Source organism: Salmo salar, chromosome ssa21 (genome assembly GCF_905237065.1).
Source record: "Salmo salar chromosome ssa21, Ssal_v3.1, whole genome shotgun sequence".
NCBI lineage: Eukaryota > Metazoa > Chordata > Actinopteri > Salmoniformes > Salmonidae > Salmo > Salmo salar.
The window spans coordinates 50,339,598-50,360,355 of NC_059462.1; the positions used below are offsets into that span (position 1 = coordinate 50,339,598).

Consider the following 20,758-nt stretch of genomic DNA (forward strand, 5'->3'; position numbering starts at 1 on the left):
CCGTCTATCCACGGGACTTTAAACCACTGCCGTGCCGTCCATCCACGGGACTTTAAACCACTGCCGTGCCGTCTATCCACGGGACTTTAAACCACTGCCGTGCCGTCTATCCACGGGACTTTAAACCACTGCCGTGCCGTCCATCCACGTAAGTGAATTGGAAAGTGAATTTTATGAATTTGTAGGTTTTGATATGAAGAAATGTTGGAAAAAGCTGAAATGGCTAGACGTAGGGGCGTGGCTAGACGCAGGGGCGTGGCTAGACGTAGGGGTGTTCACTTGACTACCTCCATGGTGGTGCGAGAGGCTTCCTCCATTGGCTAGGATCTCCTCTCTGGCAGCATGCTGGGAAAGGACAATATCAATAAACACATCATTTAACTATCACCTTAAACTATGGTTGTGTATTTTCCCTCCTCAGGGGTAACGTTTCAGGGTAGATATAATGCATGTCTCTGAGCGGTTAGGCAGTATAGATGTGGAGTGCTCCGTAGATTTACCTCCACTTGTTGGTATGTGTGTACTGGATCCGCCAGTCCTCTGTAGTTGAAGGCAAAGTAGAAGTATATACATGCACCAGAGTCATAGGTCTGAGTCACTCTGCAAGACAGGAGAAAAGGTGTTAACACCATGATATACGCTTTTCCATCAAATTTCTTTAACCAAAATCCATTTTGTAACAATTAATGCAATTTGAATATAATTTGAATCAGAGGGCAGGCAGACTGAGCTGAGAGGGCAGGCAGACTGAGCTGAGAGGGCAGGCAGACTGAGCTGAGAGGGCAAGACTGAGCTGAGAGGGCAAGACTGAGCTGAGAGGGCAAGACTGAGCTGAGAGGGCAAGACTGAGCTGAGAGGGCAAGACTGAGCTGAGAGGGCAAGACTGAGCTGAGAGGGCAAGACTGAGCTGAGAGGGCAAGACTGAGCTGAGAGGGCAAGACTGAGCTGAGAGGGCAAGACTGAGCTGAGAGGGCAAGACTGAGCTGAGAGGGCAAGACTGAGCTGAGAGGGCAAGACTGAGCTGAGAGGGCAAGACTGAGCTGAGAGGGCAAGACTGAGCTGAGAGGGCAAGACTGAGCTGAGAGGGCAAGACTGAGCTGAGAGGGCAAGACTGAGCTGAGAGGGCAAGACTGAGCTGAGAGGCAGATGAGCTGAGAGGCAGACTGAGCTGAGAGGCAGGGCTTTTCCTCTGAACCTAATTCTCCATCATGGTTGCTGAGAAGCGGAGGAGAGGTGCATTGGATCTACCACCTTGAAGAACGCCCCATTATCAGGACATTAAAATGGCCATCAGTACACTCCGATTGGATTCTCTGGGCTACATTTACAATGGTTCACAACACAACATGCTTCAACACTGACTGTCCATGATTGGCTTAAAGATTGTTCCTTTCACATGAATATGCAACAAGAAGCTATAATTATTACTGTGACATTTTTTTGCACCGTTCAAAAGATGAAAACAATTCAGGGGCTATTTGGATTAGCTATTTGTTTCCTTTTCAAGAAGTGCAGGGCTAATGTGACAAAATGAATGTTTGATTCCCTTATCATTAACAATCGATGGATATCATCCATCTTAGTAGGCATGTGTATATTTACTATAGCTCTCTCTAACCAGGGTCAAAATGTCTGCATTGAAAATGAAACTAGACCCTTATAATGCAACACTGTGCCTCAGGGATGGAAACAGCGTATAAGTGATTTCCCTGTTTCTTTTCTGTGTCTTTTCGTTCTAACCCCCTGTCCCTTTTGTTGTGGGGAGAGCTGTTGTTTCGGTGACCTGGCCTATCACTCAGCGGGTGCGCTGGCTTCTAGAGGTTAAACGGACAAATCAATCTTGTTGACAGACTGCAGACGGGAAATGAATGGCTGAAACATAATCAGGTTGGGCCCTAATTTGTCCCCAGTGAGCAAGAAGCAGGCAATGTGTGTGTTGCCAGGTCACACAGGAAGGTTACAGGATTCCTCTCCTGTCTGGTCACACTACAGGCCCACTCATAGCAGAGAACACATTTTAGATGATAGAGTCATAGGATATGATCAAACACAATGGTCCAATACAGATTTTTTCAAACTACCTACAGCCCCCCGCACGGCCCACAGCAGCCCCGCACGGCCTACAGCCCCTCCCACGGCCCACAGCCCCCCCCCGCACGGCCCACCGCACGGTGGGCCGTACCTGCATGAGGTCAAAGGTTGAAACTGGACTCCTCTTTCTCTACACTCTCTGACAATTCTCTCTTTGACATTCTGGCAAAGGTCCAATACCCTGAAGAAAGACAACACAGGAAACATGTCATGAAGATAATACCCTGAAGAAAGACAACACAGGAAACATGTCATGAAGATAATACCCTGAAGAAAGACAACACAGGAAACATGTCATGAAGATAATACCCTGAAGAAAGACAACACAGGAAACATGTCATGAAGATGTGATGAAAGCCATGTCTGTTTCACATATGACACCCTATTGCCTACAGAGTCCTATAGGCCCTGGTCAAAAGTAGGGCACTAAATAGGGAGCTATAGTAGTGCACTAAATAGGGAATAGGCTGCACAACACCATGATTTAACACAGTATAACAGGAGACGCTAAGCTGTCTGAGTTTGAGAAAAGGTGACCTCTGGCCATGAACAGTGGAGTACATTGACAGACAGAGAGAGTGGAGACTGCAGCAGTGCTAGGTAGACTGCACTATGGAGACTGCAGCAGTGCTAGGTAGACTGCACTATGGAGACTGCAGCAGTGCTAGGTAGACTGCACTATGGAGACTGCAGCAGTGCTAGGTAGACTGCACTATGGAGACTGCAGCAGTGCTAGGTAGACTGCACTATGGAGACTGTAGCAGTGCTAGGTAGACTGCACTATGGAGACTGTAGCAGTGCTAGGTAGACTGCACTATGGAGACTGCAGCAGTGCTAGGTAGACTGCACTATGGAGACTGCAGCAGTGCTAGGTAGACTGCACTATGGAGACTGTAGCAGTGCTAGGTAGACTGCACTATGGAGACTGCAGCAGTGCTAGGTAGACTGCACTATGGAGACTGTAGCAGTGCTAGGTAGACTGCACTATGGAGACTGTAGCAGTGCTAGGTAGACTGCACTATGGAGACTGTAGCAGTGCTAGGTAGACTGCACTATGGAGACTGTAGCAGTGCTAGGTAGACTGCACTATGGAGACTGCAGCAGTGCTAGGTAGACTGCACTATGGAGACTGCAGCAGTGCTAGGTAGACTGCACTATGGAGACTGCAGCAGTGCTAGGTAGACTGCACTATGGAGACTGTAGCAGTGCTAGGTAGACTGCACTATGGAGACTGTAGCAGTGCTAGGTAGACTGCACTATGGAGACTGTAGCAGTGCTAGGTAGACTGCACTATGGAGACTGCAGCAGTGCTAGGTAGACTGCACTATGGAGACTGTAGCAGTGCTAGGTAGACTGCACTATGGAGACTGTAGCAGTGCTAGGTAGACTGCACTATGGAGACTGTAGCAGTGCTAGGTAGACTGCACTATGGAGACTGTAGCAGTGCTAGGTAGACTGCACTATGGAGACTGTAGCAGTGCTAGGTAGACTGCACGATGGAGACTGTAGCAGTGCTAGGTAGACTGCACGATGGAGACTGTAGCAGTGCTAGGTAGACTGCACTATGGAGACTGTAGCAGTGCTAGGTAGACTGCACTATGGAGACTGTAGCAGTGCTAGGTAGACTGCACTATGGAGACTGTAGCAGTGCTAGGTAGACTGCACTATGGAGACTGTAGCAGTGCTAGGTAGACTGCACTATGGAGACTGCAGCAGTGCTAGGTAGACTGCACTATGGAGACTGTAGCAGTGCTAGGTAGACTGCACTATGGAGACTGTAGCAGTGCTAGGTAGACTGCACTATGGAGACTGTAGCAGTGCTAGGTAGCTGTAGCTGGGAGAGACTGGCTCACTCTCCTCTAGGCATGTGCAGCAGAGTGTGGAGAGATGGAGGAGGAGGGGTAATGATCCCTGAACATTTGCTGGTCTGCACGCCTGATCCCTGGCCCCCCCCTCAGGCAGTCTACACAGTGGAACACTGAGCATGCCTGTGTTGGTGTCTGAGTGTGAAAGAGAGAGGGGGTGGGGCATCCTCATGTATGGGAAGAACTGTGGTTTTCTAACAGGAAGGGTTTTACACCAAATTAACAGGCTGACCCAATAATGTTGGAGATTCACGGTCCATCTGTGTCCTACTGGCCGTGTCTCACTCCATCCCTCTCTCCCCCAGCAGTGTCAGGTCTTCCTTTCCACACACACAACCAGTTCATGGAGGGAGAAGGCAGGTGTGTATGAGAGAGAGAGTGGGAGAGGGTGCTGAGCTCTTCAAAATGACTGTGTAAGAAGAGAGTGTCACACCATCAGAGATACTTGTCCATTTAAAAAAAGGTTCAACTTTACCTGTCCCAAGGCACCGATGTCTCAAAGGATTCTGCGACCACACAGTAGTCCATCCCCAAGTCCTGTTGATAAAAGACAAGAACAAATAAACAAGTATTTCTGTACTATTTGGATGTTTATTTTTTTTTTAAGAGGACAATATATGTGGAAAACAATAAGTTACTAAATGGTGTTTCACAAATAAATTTCACTGTGGCAATTACTGGTGCCGTGATAGCGAGGATGACAACATGACATCCCTGACTAAACGGAGAGGTCAGACATCTCAGAGGTCACATTCTGCAGCCTTTGTTTATTTAACATTTTATTTAAACTAGGCAAGTCAGTTAAGAACAAATTCTTATTTACAGTGACGGCCTACCCCGACCAAACCCTCCCCTAACCCGGACGGCGCTGGGCCAATTGTGCGCCGCCCTATGGAACTCCCAATCACGGCCGGTTGTGATACAGTGTATGTGTTCCTTCTATCTCTGGACACTAGGAGAAGAGGGGAGAACACATGGGAACAGAGGAGGAGGAGAGAACAGAGGAGGAGAACACACATGGGAACAGAGGAGGAGGAGAGGAGAGAACACATGGGAACAGAGGAGGAGAAGAGGAGAGAACACATGGGAACAGAGGAGGAGAAGAGGAGAGAACACATGGGAACAGAGGAGGAGAAGAGAGAACACATGGGAACAGAGGAGGAGAAGAGAACACATGGGAACAGAGGAGGAGAAGAGAACACATGGGAACAGAGGAGGAGAAGAGAACACATGGGAACAGAGGAGGAGAAGAGAACACATGGGAACAGAGGAGGAGAAGAGAACACATGGGAACAGAGGAGGAGGAGAGAACACATGGGAACAGAGGAGGAGGAGAGAACACATGGGAACAGAGGAGGAGAAGAGAACACATGGGAACAGAGGAGGAGGAGAGAACACATGGGAACAGAGGAGGAGAAGAGAACACATGGGAACAGAGGAGGAGGAGAGAACACATGGGAACAGAGGAGGAGGAGAGAACACATGGGAACAGAGGAGGAGGAGAGAACACATGGGAACAGAGGAGGAGGAGAGGGGAGAACACATGGGAACAGAGGAGGAGAAGGAGGAGAGGGGAGATTGATTTACATAAGCATTTCACTACACTCGCAATAACATCTGCTAACCATGTGTATGTGACCAATACAATTTGATTTGAGAAGAGGGGAAGAATAGAGGTTCCTCTCTGGCCCGGTCAAGTCCCTCTGACCACAGATGCCGGTGGTGCCTGTCACTTCCCCAATGCACAGGTCAATGATTGGATCTCCATGCATCCCTGCAAGTCACCCACACATCCATCACCCGCCACGGGTAATCAAATGTTAATCTAATACTAAAAATAAATCAGGAAGTGCTCATTAGGAAATCACTGTATTGATTTAGCTGTTCTTTTCTCCCCTTGTTTCTTAAAAACAAACAGAAATATCCCTTACAGACCCAGCCAATCTATCACAGGCTCTCGACAGGCGATGCTTGACTTGAAATAATGGAAAAACTAAGAAAAAAAGAAAAATCACCGTCTGGTAGGTGAGGTCTTTTCAATGATTAAACTCATGAATTGTTGAGGGATCTTGCCTGAGGGCACTAAGCCTGTGACCTGAGGAATGGACTGGAAGCTGTGCACTGGGCCAGGGACTTACACAATCCATAGGGTCACCAACAATATAATGGAATTTGTCATTAGGTGGCGTTTTAAGGAAAGGTTTGTTTATGATGACTATGTCCCCTCCAAATACTACCACTGCACAATCCCCCCTTCCCTGATACGTGGAAATATTGGACTATAAATTGTGCTTTCCTGTATTATTGTGATGCTAAAAACGTTTATTCTATTCAGCCATTTACTTTATGTTCCTATATTTGATTATTTATTATTGTTGTTGTTGCATTGTCGAGGAGGACCCCACGTGTGTCCTGGTTGGACGGTGTACCCCACGTGTGTCCTGGTTGGACGGTGTACCCCACGTGTGTCCTGGTTGGACGGTGTACCCCACGTGTGTCCTGGTTGGACGGTGTACCCCACGTGTGTCCTGGTTGGACGGTGTACCCCACGTGTGTCCTGGTTGGACGGTGTACCCCACGTGTGTCCTGGTTGGACGGTGTACCCCACGTGTGTCCTGTTGGACGGTGTACCCCACGTGTGTCCTGGTTGGACGGTGTACCCCACGTGTGTCCTGTTGGACGGTGTACCCCACGTGTGTCCTGTACATACGACTAATAAAACTTGAAACTAGGATGGTGTGTCCAGGGAAGGAGGGAGTGAGTTGCTACAGAATGATCTGGTTCTTCTGTAATGGTGTGGAACCGTGTGGCTCCTGGCGGGTTGGGGCCCAGCCCAGCAGCCCTCAGGCACCTCAGACAGGGGCTGGGGCCCAGCCCAGCAGCCCTCAGGCACCCCAGACAGGGGTTGGGGCCCAGCCCAGCAGCCCTCAGGCACCTCAGACAGGGGCTTCGTAGCACAGCTTCACTACCAAGTCCCTACTCACTGACTCCTTTGGGACAACACACACACACACACACACACACACACACACACTTGTGTATATTGATTCGTTTTGCCTTTCAGTTGTCTACAGGGTCGTTACGAAGGGCAAAGAGAGACAAAATGTTTCCTGAATTCCACGAGTGCAAGAGAATTGAACATGTAGGGAAAGTCAGAGGAACCCAGGTTTGTGGCTGTTGTAGCTTAAGTAGAAGACCTATTGAATGGAGAATCCCTCTCCAGCTGATAGATCACCTATTTCCACCAACTATTTCCACCAACTATTTCCACCAACTTACCCAAATGTTGCTGCGATGTCGTAAACTTGTTTTTCATGCTGCAGGACCCTCTCGCGGTTCCCCTCAAACAGAAGGGTGGCAACCACTAACTGGTGGGGGTCGAAACCCTTCAACTGGGGTAAACAGGGAAATAACCATTTGTTTAACACTTTCCAAAAAAGTACAAATTACATAAAGAGAAAAAAAGGAGTTAGGATTCCTGCCAAAGCATTAAGAACGCGTTACCTTGGTGATGTAAAACTTCTTTAACCCTTCAACAAAATGTGTGAAAATGGACGACACTTGAGGTTTCAGGGCATGACCTGTGGAAATAGAAAGAGGGTCAAGTCCCTCAACTCAAAGCCAAGTAGACCTCTGTCTTTTGGACAATACAGTTAAAAGAAACCACTGATGTCAGATATTCACACATTTGGTCTCACTTAGCCCGCCCATCTCCTCCCCATCTCCTCCAGGACTCCAACAGGGCAGCAGTCACATTTATTTGGGTTTGGGAACAAAAAAGGAGGAAAATGAATGGTAACGTGAATAACTTGACAAGTAACGAGTAGGCTGGCTGCGACAGGGACAATAAATCAGTGGCTTGACACGGCTATATCAGTCTTCCTCAGCCACCACACGTTTTGGTTCGTTTCCGATCGGACACAGAAAGCGCCCATGGACAAGCAGAAACGAGGGTCTGGAGCTGATGGGATGGTTATCAATCACAGCAGGATAGAGTCCTGAGTCACGGAGACTGAACAAGTCATTCCTTCCCCTCGGTCTCAGTCTCTTCATCACTTCGTTTCCTCATTGTTTCCATTTGAAATGTGACTGTGGATCTTTAGGTGTCCTGCAGCCATCAGTCTTTAATTAAATACTCAGTGACCAAAAAGAGAGGGTGATCATACATAGTGGGTCAATTCTTCCCGCTCTCTTTAATGCGCATTTAATTGCCCTTCTCATCTAACTAGCGTATTGAGATACGTGGCCCTGTATTTTATACTACTGTCCCATTCTGAAATACAGCAGACCCCTTCACTCAGCAGACAGGGTGATTCAAAAAGGAAGACAAGGCACTAATAAGCCCAAGAAGGTGTCCCATCAGAGCCCTGACTGAGGTTAAGATATTAATCTAATAAGGTGTCCCATCATAGAGCCCTGACTGAGGTTAAGATATTAATCTAATAAGGTGTCCCATCAGAGCCCTGACTGAGGTTAAGATATTAATCTAATAAGGTGTCCCATCATAGAGCCCTGACTGAGGTTAAGATATTAATCTAATAAGGTGTCCCATCAGAGCCCTGACTGAGGTTAAGATATTAATCTAATAAGGTGTCCCATCATAGAGCCCTGACTGAGGTTAAGATATTAATCTAATAAGGTGTCCCATCATAGAGCCCTGACTGAGGTTAAGATATTAATCTAATAAGGTGTCCCATCATAGAGCCCTGACTGAGGTTAAGATATTAATCTAATAAGGTGTCCCATCATAGAGCCCTGACTGAGGTTAAGATATTAATCTAATAAGGTGTCCCATCATAGAGCCCTGACTGAGGTTAAGATATTAATCTAATAAGGTGTCCCATCATAGAGCCCTGACTGAGGTTAAGATATTAATCTAATAAGGTGTCCCATCATAGAGCCCTGACTGAGGTTAAGATATTAGTGAGAAACCGAATGGCTTCATCTTGCCTGCTTAAAGCTAAGAAGTGGGAATATAGGGTGAGTAATGAGATCCCAGGGGACTGAAGAACTTTACAAAGATGTCTGGCACCAATGCCTGATTCCTTCCACCAGACCTCAAGAAACAATATTGTAAAACTTCAATAAAACAACTGCTTAAATTGTTCCCACAGTCATTTTTCCATCGGGCTTCAATCCACAAGTCGTGCGTGCAGCTAGCTACTCCACTGGTGAAATAACAATCAATTGAACTCAATGCAATGCAGCAGAGGGCGGGGATAGCGCAGCAGAGGGCGGGGATAGCGCAGCAGAGGGCGGGGATAACGCAGCAGAGGGCGGGGATAACGCAGCAGAGGGCGGGGATAACGCAGCAGAGGCAGGGGGGGATAGCGCAGCAGAGGGCGGGGCAGGGCGGGGATAACGCAGCAGAGGGCGGGGATAGCGCAGCAGAGGGCGGGGATAGCGCAGCAGAGGGCGGGGATAGCGCAGCAGAGGGCGGGGATAGCGCAGCAGAGGGCGGGGATAGCGCAGCAGAGGGCGGGGATAGCGCAGCAGAGGGCGGAGATAACGCAGCAGAGGGCGGAGATAACGCAGCAGAGGGCCGGGATAACGCAGCAGAGGGTGGAAGAAAAAAAGCATTGTTCTTTTCTCAAATGGATTCCAGTTGGGTAAAGAGACACACACAAAAGCAGGCTAATTAAAAAAAGAATGGCAGAGTGAAGGAATCAGAAATGAAAATAAGGTCAGGCCCACAGCACAGGCAGTGTGGAGAGCCAGAGAGCAGTCAGAGTATGGCTTCACTTCTGAGCTCCCGTGTTTACAAAGATACACAGGGCCTTCAGAAAGTATTCACACCCCTTGACCTTTTCCACATTTTGTTGTGTTACAGCCTGAATAATGTCAAAGTGGAATTAAGTTTTCCAAAAGGTTTACAAATTAACTAAAAATTAAAAGCTGAAATATCTTAAGTCAATAAGTATTCAACCCCTTGGTTATGGCAAGTCTTTTTATATATTTTTATTTAACGAGGCAAGTCAGTTAAGAACAAATTCTTATTTACAACGACGGCATGCCACGGTCAAACCCTCCCGTAACCCGGACAATGCTGGGCCAATGGGACTCACGGCCGGTTGTGATACCCGGGATCGAACCAGGGTATGTAGTGACACCTCCAGCACTGAGATACAGTGCCTTAGACCACAGCGCCACTTGGGAGCCTCGAAAGTCTAAATAAGTTCAGGAGTAAGAATGAGCTTAACAAGTCACATAATAAGTTGCATGGACTCACTGTGTGCAATAAGTGATTTTTGAAAAACGACCTAATCTCTGTACCTCACACATGCAATTATCTGAACGGTCCCTCAGTCGATCAGTGAATTTCTAACACAGATTCAACCACAAAGACCAGGGAGGTTTTCCAATGCCTCGCAAAGAAGGGCACCTATTAGATGGGTAAAAATATTAAAAAAGCAGACATTGAATTTCCCTTTGAGCATGGTGAAGTTATCAATTACACTTTGGCTGGTGTATCAATACACCCAGTCACTACAAAAATACAGGTGGCCTTCCTAACTAAGTTGCCAGAGAAGAAGGAAACCACTCAGCGATTTCACCATGAGGCCATTGGTGACTTAAACAGTTAGTTTTCTCCTATCACAGCCATTAAACTCTAAGGACAACAATATTCTAGTTAGTGTATAATACTAACCTAACTGACAGAATGAAAGAAGTTAGCATGTACATGCATCCTATTTGCAATAAAGCACTAAGTAAAACTTAAAAATATATGTGGCAAAGAAATCAACTTTATGTCCTGAATACAAAGCGTTATGTTTGGGGCAAATCCAACACGTCACTGAGTAGCACTTCATATTTTTAAGCGTGGTGGTGGCTACATCATATTATGGGTATGCTTGTCATCAGCAAGGACTAGGGAGTTTTTCCAGGTTAAAAAATAAACGGAATAGAGTTAAGCACCGGCAAAATCCTAGAGGAAAACCTGGTTCAGTCTGCTTTCCACCAGACACTGGGATATTAATTCACCTTTCAGCAGGACAATAACCTAAAACACAAGGCCAAATCTACACCGGAGTTGCTTACCAAGAGAACATTAAATGTTCCTGAGTGGCCTAGTTACAGTTGACTTAAATATCTATGGCAAGACTGGAAAATGGCTGTCTCGCAATAACCAATTTGACAAGAGGATGAACAATTTAAAAAAATAATAATAGTGTGCAAATATTGTACAATCAAGGTGTGCAAAGCTCTTAGAGACTTACCCAAAGGTGATTCTAATATGTATTGACTCAGGGGTGTGAATACATATGCAAATTAGATATTTCTGCATTTCATTTGCAAACATTTTTAAAACATGTTTAAACTTTGTCATTACGGGGTATTGTGTGTAGATGGGGGAGAAAAAAACAACAATTTAATCACTTTTGAATGCAGGCTGTAACAACAAAATGTGGAATAAGTCAAGGGGTATGAATACTTTCTGAAGGCCCTGTATCAAATGGTTCCTTTACAGAGATCAAATGGCAGGGTTGAGAATGATGTTGACTTACCGAAATGAAACTGTTTGTTATCCATGAGCCGGATGGAAGCCGGTGCACACCTCTGGGAGGAAAAAACAAAATAAAATAAAAAACTCATTCAGGAGCATGTGTTAAACATTTCCCCATCCCACACAGTTCTAGTGAAGTTTATCTGCATTACCTTTCTTAATTGAGACAAACTTTTGAAATAACATTTGCTACACAACCCGAGACATGAGTAGATATTCCTGGTAGTGTGTGGATACGTCCATGACAAGCCAGGGCTCAATGGTCAATTCCTTCACTGTGTGTTAAGCTGAACCACAGTATTAACCAGGGATGGGAGCTGCATAAACCATACGCATGCAGTCATCGATCACAGCTGCATCAGCACTACCCAATCAGAGCAGGAGACGCTTCATTATGGGGCTCTGCCACTCACAACCCAAAACTACAATAGATCATTGATCTGCATAGTTTAGCTACTGTACATACTGTCATATAACCAAAAGATTAAAGATCACAACTACAACTCACTTTTTAATGTGATTGGATAAACGTTAACTAAATGTTGTCAGTATGCAGGAGGTCTTCAATAGGAAAAGACCATACCGTACAAACACAAGATGGAAATGTAATTGACCTGCTTGGCAACCTCTCGTAAGCAGGCCACGCCCGCCTCAAAGTTATGGAAGACCACCGAGCCATATTTCTGGTACTCTGGGATTGGTCGGATCTTCATCGTTACCTCAGTAACCACACCAAGGGTTCCTAGGGGAAAACACAGGGGCACATATTACAGAAACAAAAAGGTTCTCATACAAGAATAGTTTTAAAACGATAGCCTGTCATTGGTTGTGTTTTATTGTGTTACTTAAAATGATGCTTTAACTTTCCTAGCAGCTTTTAGGTTTGGGCTGGTGATGAGCAGTGGTGTAGAGAAGGGCAAGCGCATCTAAACGCCGTTAATAACTTTTTTTATTTTGCGTGACATTTACCCACATTTTGCGGAAAAATGCATTGAAAGTATAGAGAGCATTACTTAGCTCACTGAGAAAGGCGATCGGCGCTTACCCACCCGTCGTTTTAACCACTACCTCACTGGCAGTGCCCCGTCGTTTTAACCACTACCTTACTGGCAGTGCCCCGTCGTTTTAACCACTACCTCACTGGCAGTGCCCCGTCGTTTTAACCACTACCTCACTGGCAGTGCCCCGTCGTTTTAACCACTACCTCACTGGCAGTGCCCCGTCGTTTTAACCACTACCTCACTGGCAGTGCCCCGTCGTTTTAACCACTACCTCACTGGCAGTGCCCCGTCGTTTTAACCACTACCTCACTGGCAGTGCCCCGTCGTTTTAACCACTACCTCACTGGCAGTGCCCCGTCGTTTTAACCACTACCTCACTGGCAGTGCCCCGTCGTTTTAACCACTACCTCACTGGCAGTGCCCCGTCGTTTTAACCACTACCTCACTGGCAGTGCCCCGTCGTTTTAACCACTACCTCACTGGCAGTGCCCCGTCGTTTTAACCACTACCTCACTGGCAGTGCCCCGTTATTTTAACCACAGTATATGTTAATTTTCTCCGTTATCTGGTTTCATGCTGCTCATAGGAGACCAGTGAGATTTATCGACTGGGGGTTTGAGGAATTAAAAAAGGGCACTAGTCAAGTGAAACCGTTTCAGATGCAAACCTCGGCATTGTTGTTTTCTTAAGACAGAAAAAAATGAACAAGATGTTGTAAAAAAATATATATATATATAATAAAAATTAAAAAAAGGACACAATTTAAATTTAGATTCAGTTACTGGCATGGATGGACTCCCACTTGGTCCAAAATGGAAAACTAAATGGACCAAACTATGCAAATGAATGCATCCTGTTCAGCCTAGTGGTGTTGTTAACAATTCCCTTGGAGAGATGGAGGCTCTATAAAAATCTCAACGGTGGAATGGATCCTAATAAAGCCGATCTTCTGACATCACACAGTAAATAGTGATGACCTCAGCGAGGCAAAGCCATCGTCATTACACCAGCAGTTATTAGGAAGAAAACTAAAATGTGATGTTAATATCAGACATGTTTATTATTATTTCCATTAAAAAAAAAATTAAAAAAAACACTGATGTTTTCCTAAAGACTTAAATTAGTGTTTATGAACGTTGACTTATTTGAGAAAATATCCACAATAACTGTCTTGGACTATTTTCGCTCTGAATTCACACAGTAATGATGTGACTCAATCATCCCCACATACCCTGGGCCTCCTCTCAGGGGGCCTGTCACACCCACACTGTGGTGGAAGTAGAACTGAGAGAGAGAGACAGACAGACATAGACAGACAGACATAGAGAGACATATTTACTTCAAACTATTTGTGTCCCTGAATTGAAGGCAATTTATAAAAAAAAAAAAAGATGATTGGACTAAATTAAATACATCTAGTTAGGCTTTCATTAGCGGATGTGCATTAAGTATACATTGTAATGAGTCCAGATGGAGATCTCTGCCCGGCTCCCAGTGTATAGTCAGTAAACAGCTTGCAGTGCTTTCTTAGGCGCATGTATCCACAGCTGTTGAACACTGCAGTGCCCAGGAGTCCCTGCACTTCCTCAACCTGGCATATGGCAGTATTGTCACTGGGCTCTCACTAGGACAGGGTGGGACAGAAGGGGTGGGGGACAAGGACAGGCATGACACAGAGGCCCAAAACCAATACCCCCCCCAATAACTGCATCTCTTCTCCCACCTGGATGAAGTTAGCCAGTCAGGTTATTACATTATACACACTGCACAGACAGGGTCAACTTACAATCTTGTTGAAGTCATGATCCCTGGGAGGAGTGTTGAGGTGAGTCTTACCTTCTGAGCCCAGGATGAAGTGGTGGATGTCTGGCCCAGTGGACATGCGTGGCCCCTGGCAGCTCTTCTCTATCACCCCTCGAGGGGTCACCACCTTTATGTGGATCACCTGGACATAGGACAAACAAGATGGCAGCTCAAGTCACTTAGCTTGACTTTAAATCACAGCAGAGAGGAGTGAAGAAATAGCCAGGTTAAAACAAGCACTATTTTGGTTGCTGAGTTCATATTCAAAGCTAAATTCTGTCAATCATTGGCAGAGCTTAAACAAAACAAGCAGGCCCCTTCGTCACAGGAAATCCAAATAGAACGGTTCCCATACATTAGCATGACGTAACTGTGTTTAAGATGGGCGTACCTGCAACTTCACGTTACAACCTTTTGTCCATTTACAAATCAGCCAGTAAGATCAGAGTTAGTCACAGAGAGGGAACATACCAGGTCCTCAATGTTACCATATACGTTCTTCTTCATGCCTGACGCTCTAGTGGCCACCCAGCCGCCCAGCGAACTGAACTCCATGGAGTCTGGCTCATGCCCCGTACAGTAGCCTCTCTCATTGAGCTGGGGAGAGTGACAAAGAAACACTCATCAGTATTCATAGGAGCAGAGTTTAGACCTACGTCATGTAAATCAGGGTTTTCCCCAAACTCAGTCCTGGCACCCCACGGGGTGCACGTTTTGGTTTCTGCCCTAGCACTACACAGCTGATTCAAATAACCAACTCATGCTCATCAAGCCTTGATTATTTGAGTCAGCTATGTTGTGCTAGGGCAAAAACCAAAACGTGCACCCAAATCCTGGTGTAAACCACAAGAATTTTAGATATGAAACCAAATCACAATCAAATTCCTCTTCCACCACTGGATTCAATTATGGGCTCATTAAGGGGCTTTTATGTTCAAATTATGTGCTTTATGACACCATATATTTTTTTTTACAACAGCCTAAAATGAACCACAAAATATAAGTGGAGGAGAAGAAAAAAAATGAAAGAGGGGAGTCAAAATATGAGTTGTTTCGGATGTGGCCTGGGCCCTGGTCTCAGTGCTGGGGGGGGCCTGGTCTCAGTGCTGGGGGGGCCTGGTCTCAGTGCTGGGGGGGCCTGGTCTCAGTGCTGGGGGGCCTGGTCTCAGTGCTGGGGGGGCCTGGTCTCAGTGCTGGGGGGCCTGGTCTCAGTGCTGGGGGGCCTGGTCTCAGTGCTGGGGGGGCCTGGTCTCAGTGCTGGGGGGCCTGGTCTCAGTGCTGGGGGGCCTGGTCTCAGTGCTGGGGGGGGCCTGGTCTCAGTGCTGGGGGGGGCCTGGTCTCAGTGCTGGGGGGGGCCTGGTCTCAGTGCTGGGGGGGGCCTGGTCTCAGTGCTGGGGGGGGCCTGGTCTCAGTGCTGGGGGGGGCCTGGTCTCAGTGCTGGGGGGGGCCTGGTCTCAGTGCTGGGGGGGCCAGCATCAGGCAGGCATTGCCTACTCTAACGCCTCCCGTCTTCCAGGTGACGTGTGAGGAGTCAGGCCGTGCGTTCATGGCACTGCTCTCCCCGACAGGCAGCTTTTAATGCAGAGCCATGTGCTCCGTCAAAATGGCCCCTCTATATGAAAAGGTGGAGCCAGTTTGAGACGCAGAGCACGCATTCCTTCACGTCAAACACTGCCTCCTCAATGTTTCGAAATTAGCTTGATGGTGCCATCTGCTCATCGCCCGAGCCTCAAGCTCTAACGTAGTTACCTCTTCTCCTATTCAGACCTTCCTAGCACTCCCTGGGTGGAGAGGCATGGCAGGCTACAGGTGAAAGATCCTGTAGAAGACGGCTTATACTTACCCATCTTAACAACAATGAGCCCTTGCATGGGAGATCATTCAGCATGAAATGGCTTAGTATGTATGAGTGCAAGGCACTTACTAATCTCTCCAAATCCTGACCGATGATGCCAGCTTCAATGTGGGCGACTAAATTCTTCTCGTCGATCCACAATATGCGGTTCTGCAGATAAAAACAAAGACAAAACTAATGAGTTCATAACATTTCACTGCTTCCATCATTTAGACCACAGTTCCCCAACTGGTGGCCCGCTGGTGGTTTTATGGAGTTTTTATTGTTGGACATAAAATACTATAAAATACTATAAAAACACCTGGAGATCAGCTCCATGCGATTTTAATTTGAGGAATCTGTTCCCAAGCATTCCCACACAGAGAGACAGGTGATCATATACAAATGTAAGCAAGGTTTTCAATTATTATGTTTTAGTCAAATATTATATCTGTTTGGGATTCTTGAAGTCAATTTGCAGTCAAATTATTAGTAATTATGTTCCGGGTCGCCGACTATTCACTCAAGAAAATAAATTGTCCCGCGGTTGAATCTAGTTGATGATCCCTGGTTTAGACCACTAGGACAAACAAAATACAACTGTGTCCAATGCCTTATGAGTTTAGCCCTGATCAAAAGCATGCTCTGTGTCCGATACATCCCATACAGGTTAGAGGGAAAGGATTTGAATGATTGCCGAAGTAATGTTGACAGCATATTCAAGGCTGTTCTCTAAAACTGCCTTCACCAAATGAATTACATCAAATACATTCCAGTTCTTGAGGTCTTTATTCTAGAACCCCCCCCCCAAAAAAAAGGTCAGTATGCAGCCTTTTATAACGACTGTGAGAAAAAGCCTGATGCCATGGTGACCACAATATCTATCAACGAGAAAGGTAATAACAACCAAGCTCGTGTTGTTTGTTGAAGACATTACTTTTTTTTTGGGGGGGGGGGTAATTTCGGTAGCACTTGTGAGATATGAACATGTGGCTGTCGTTACTAGAGGAGTGGGCCGTGGGGAGGACACAGTGTTAGTCAGATTCCAAAAGGTTAACCTCTCCAGTCACCCCCGGCCCAGCTTGAGCCATCATTCATTCTTTAGAGGTAATAAAGTGTCTGCTGCGGTCATACACAGTCTTTCATGTGACTCCCTCAGACCCGCTATTCCCTGTGACCTTTGACCCAGCGCACTGGTATTTATGTCACCTCCTCAGTGACTGCTGGACTAGCAATGTCCAGACAGCCAATATATCACCTGGGTTGACAGCTGTCAAACAGCTCTATGATACAGTATTGATAACAAATGCTGTTTGCCATCGGGTTTCCTTCCCTCACAGTATTTTTCACTGAGGAAAAAAGTTGAGCAAATGTATGATTCTCCGAAAGTAAGATAAGAGAGTGAGACAGCTGGACGTCTGAATAAGCTTTGATGTGGATATAGGAGCATCCCCCGTGCTGACCGACCCCCACCTTTCCTGTTGCGAGAGCGTCCTCCGTGCTGACCGACCCCCACCTTTCCTGTTGCGAGAGCGTCCTCCGTGCTGACCGACCCCCACCTTTCCTGTTGCGAGAGCGTCCTCCGTGCTGACCGACCCCCACCTTTACTGTTGCGAGAGCGTCCTCCGTGCTGACCGACCCCCATCTTTCCTGTTGCGAGAGCGTCCTCCGTGCTGACCGACCCCCATCTTTCCTGTTGCGAGAGCGTCCTCCGTGCTGACCGACCCCCATCTTTCCTGTTGCGAGAGCGTCCTCCGTGCTGACCGACCCCCATCTTTCCTGTTGCGAGAGCGTCCTCCGTGCTGACCGACCCCCATCTTTCCTGTTGCGAGAGCATCCTCCGTGCTGACCGACCCCTATCTTTCCTGTTGCGAGAGCGTCCTCCGTGCTGACCGACCCCCATCTTTCCTGTTGTGAGAGCGTCCCCGTGCTCACCGACCCCCACCTTTCCTGTTGCGAGAGCGTCCTCCGTGCTGACCGACCCCCATCTTTCCTGTTGCGAGAGCGTCCCCCGTGCTGACCGACCCCTACCTTTCCTGTTGCGAGAGCGTCCTCCGTGCTGACCGACCCCCACCTTTCTTGTTGCGAGAGCGTCCTCCGTGCTGACCGACCCCTATCTTTCCTGTTGCGAGAGCGTCCTCCGTGCTGACCGACCCCCACCTTTCCTGTTGCGAGAGCGTCCTCTTTCCTGTTGTGAGAGCGTCCTCCGTGCTGACCGACCCCTATCTTTCCTGTTGTGAGAGCTTCAGACATTCACAGCAAAAAAAAGCTCTAACGTCTCAAAAGAAATGGCCTGTAATACTTGGCTTTCTATTGTCCATACATAGAGTATATAGCCGGTTGATCTTGTGCAAGACATTATACGATCTGTAAAACTAAGATGTATCATTAACATACAGATACAAGGTTTTACTCTAAATACAAAACCTTATGAACACCTGCTCTTTCCATGACAGACGGATCAGGTTGAAAGCTATGATCCCTTAATGACGTTACTTGTTCAACCCACTTCAGTCAGTATAGATGAAGGGGAGTAGACAGGTTAAAGGAGGATTAATAAGCCTTCCCGACAATAGAGACATCCAATGAGAATGTGTTCCATTCAGAGGGTGAATGGACAAGACAAAAGATTTAAGTGCCTTTGAACAGGGTATGGTAGTAGGTGCCAAGCGCACAAGTTTGTGTCAATAACTGCAACGCTGCTGGGTGTTTCCACGCTCAACAGTTTCAATGTGTGTTTCAAGAATGATCCACCACCTAAAGGACATCCAGACAATTTGACACAACTGTAGGAAGCATTGGAGTCAACATGGGCAAGCATCCCTGTGGAACTCTTAACACATTGTAGAGTCCATGCCCTAACAAATTGAGGCTGTTCTGAGGGCAAAAAGGGTACACAGTGTATATTTGGTCCTATAGAAACAGTAAAGTTTGTCTCAACACAAGTGCTTTTTGGAGCAGATCCTTGTATGGTATACAAGCATTGTTTACAGATTTACGACGTGTGACTCTCAGAGTGGATCTAATGTGTCTCCAAGTCGGTTCATTCCCCACCATCTGGGAAGTATCCAGAGAGACGATGCAGCGGGTCTCCTCCGGAGGGCACTCTAGAGCGCTGGTCACACTGGTCCCTCCTGGATGGGGCACAGGAAACTAGAGGGGTTAGAGTTATGACTTCTCCCTGACCACATCACATGACCAGGGGAAAACTCTGGGCCCTAGCAGCAGGCTATAACCAGCACTTTCCCTGGTCAGGCCACATGGGCAAGACAGGGCATACCATTCTAATCTACAATATGTTTTAAAGTTTGGAAAACATAAATAAAAACATTATAATATATTCCACTATTGGGTTTGCAACAGTAAAATACTCACCGCCGTACGGTATCAAACAAACATTGTGCTTGCATGCCAGCTCCACAATTTTCACCACATCGTTGTGGCAGTCTGCAGAGGCAAAGGATACATAATATCTTGGATGGACATTTTATCCCATGCCATTATATAATACACAGCTATATGTTAGTGTTACATCGATGGCACAGAGTCTGCTACATCAAATTCCAGCCATCAGTCAACACAAATTTGCATGATAAAAAGGTGCCAGCCATAACTGCAGCGAACCAATCTGCCATGATTCATGACTATACTGTACTGGGACTGGTGTATTGGGTGTCCAACTCCTTCCCCCTGACGCTCTTATTAAGCCACCTCTCATACATATCAATATCCCTACGCCTCGGTAGAGATTAACCCTTTAAAAAAAAAATCCCCTGAGCCAGGATGAAGAGAAGCAATGCATTGTGGGAGGGAGGGAGGTGGAAACATTGGTCGTTCAAAACAGTAGTGATGTAAAACTCACTTGGCCACACCACCATGTCTGGAACACGCTCAAATGTCTTTCCTTCTCTGAGAGCAAAGATTTCATGTAAGCAATGACCTGTTAACACAAGGTGAACGTTTTTAAATATACTACGACAAAAGCAATTATGATTGTATGATCAGTATAATTAGTGTGATGTTGATAATACTGCTGTGTTCCTATATACCGCATGTGTAAGAATAAGGATGGCATCACACACTGTCTGTATGAGACCCAGCCTGCTGGAGGACCAGAGCATTCCTCACCGTGGGCACGGAACACCCTGTCCTCCGCCTCATTGGAGAATGGGATGCCTGTGGCCTTCAGGTTCTCTACGAATGCCTCGTTCAGTCTGGGCGGCGGCACAGCGCTGGCATTCAGGACGGGCTGGGACAAAGACATGGGAGGAGGAGGAGCCATTAACCGGTCGCTGCCGTCATTGGAATTCACACCAACAGGAGACATGAGGGTTGAAAACAAACAACACTTACTGTCGCAGGGCTTTTATGCTTCACACTGGCACCAAAGGTATTTTCAAACCAGTCCTGCAAACTGGGCAGGGTCATCCCGCTTAGGCTATACCTGGAATGAACCAAAAACACACAGGATTAAAAGAAAGCTTGACCCAAATCATAAACACATCCCCTCTGACCTAGGTGTTATGCTTGGAACTGCTGAAATACATACTGTCTGTTATGGGTATGGAGTCAGTGTGTGGTTGTTTGAGCTTAGAGGTTATTAGGTGAGCCCGGTGACCGCGCTGTCCCCGTGGCGCCAGGCCAGGCCAGACGCTGT

The 20,758-nt window shown here is 46.8% G+C and overlaps 1 protein-coding gene across 1 annotated transcript in view; it reads right to left on the reverse strand.

Moving 5' to 3' along the window:
• Positions 1-20,758, reverse strand: part of LOC106582468 (alkyldihydroxyacetonephosphate synthase, peroxisomal) — a 32,158-nt gene that overhangs the window by 5,928 nt on the left and 5,472 nt on the right. Inside the window, exons 3-19 of the mRNA XM_045704403.1 lie at positions 20,455-20,545; positions 20,230-20,350; positions 19,964-20,041; positions 19,477-19,548; positions 19,156-19,235; positions 16,192-16,272; positions 14,739-14,864; positions 14,301-14,409; positions 12,078-12,205; positions 11,465-11,516; positions 7,461-7,537; positions 7,236-7,348; positions 6,502-6,628; positions 4,432-4,535; positions 2,183-2,272; positions 501-600; positions 288-345 (exon numbers count right to left, since the gene is read on the reverse strand). Coding sequence (XP_045560359.1) covers positions 288-345; positions 501-600; positions 2,183-2,272; positions 4,432-4,535; positions 6,502-6,628; positions 7,236-7,348; positions 7,461-7,537; positions 11,465-11,516; positions 12,078-12,205; positions 14,301-14,409; positions 14,739-14,864; positions 16,192-16,272; positions 19,156-19,235; positions 19,477-19,548; positions 19,964-20,041; positions 20,230-20,350; positions 20,455-20,545 — 1,607 coding nt within the window. The remainder of the gene's footprint in view (positions 1-287; positions 346-500; positions 601-2,182; positions 2,273-4,431; positions 4,536-6,501; positions 6,629-7,235; positions 7,349-7,460; positions 7,538-11,464; positions 11,517-12,077; positions 12,206-14,300; positions 14,410-14,738; positions 14,865-16,191; positions 16,273-19,155; positions 19,236-19,476; positions 19,549-19,963; positions 20,042-20,229; positions 20,351-20,454; positions 20,546-20,758) is intronic.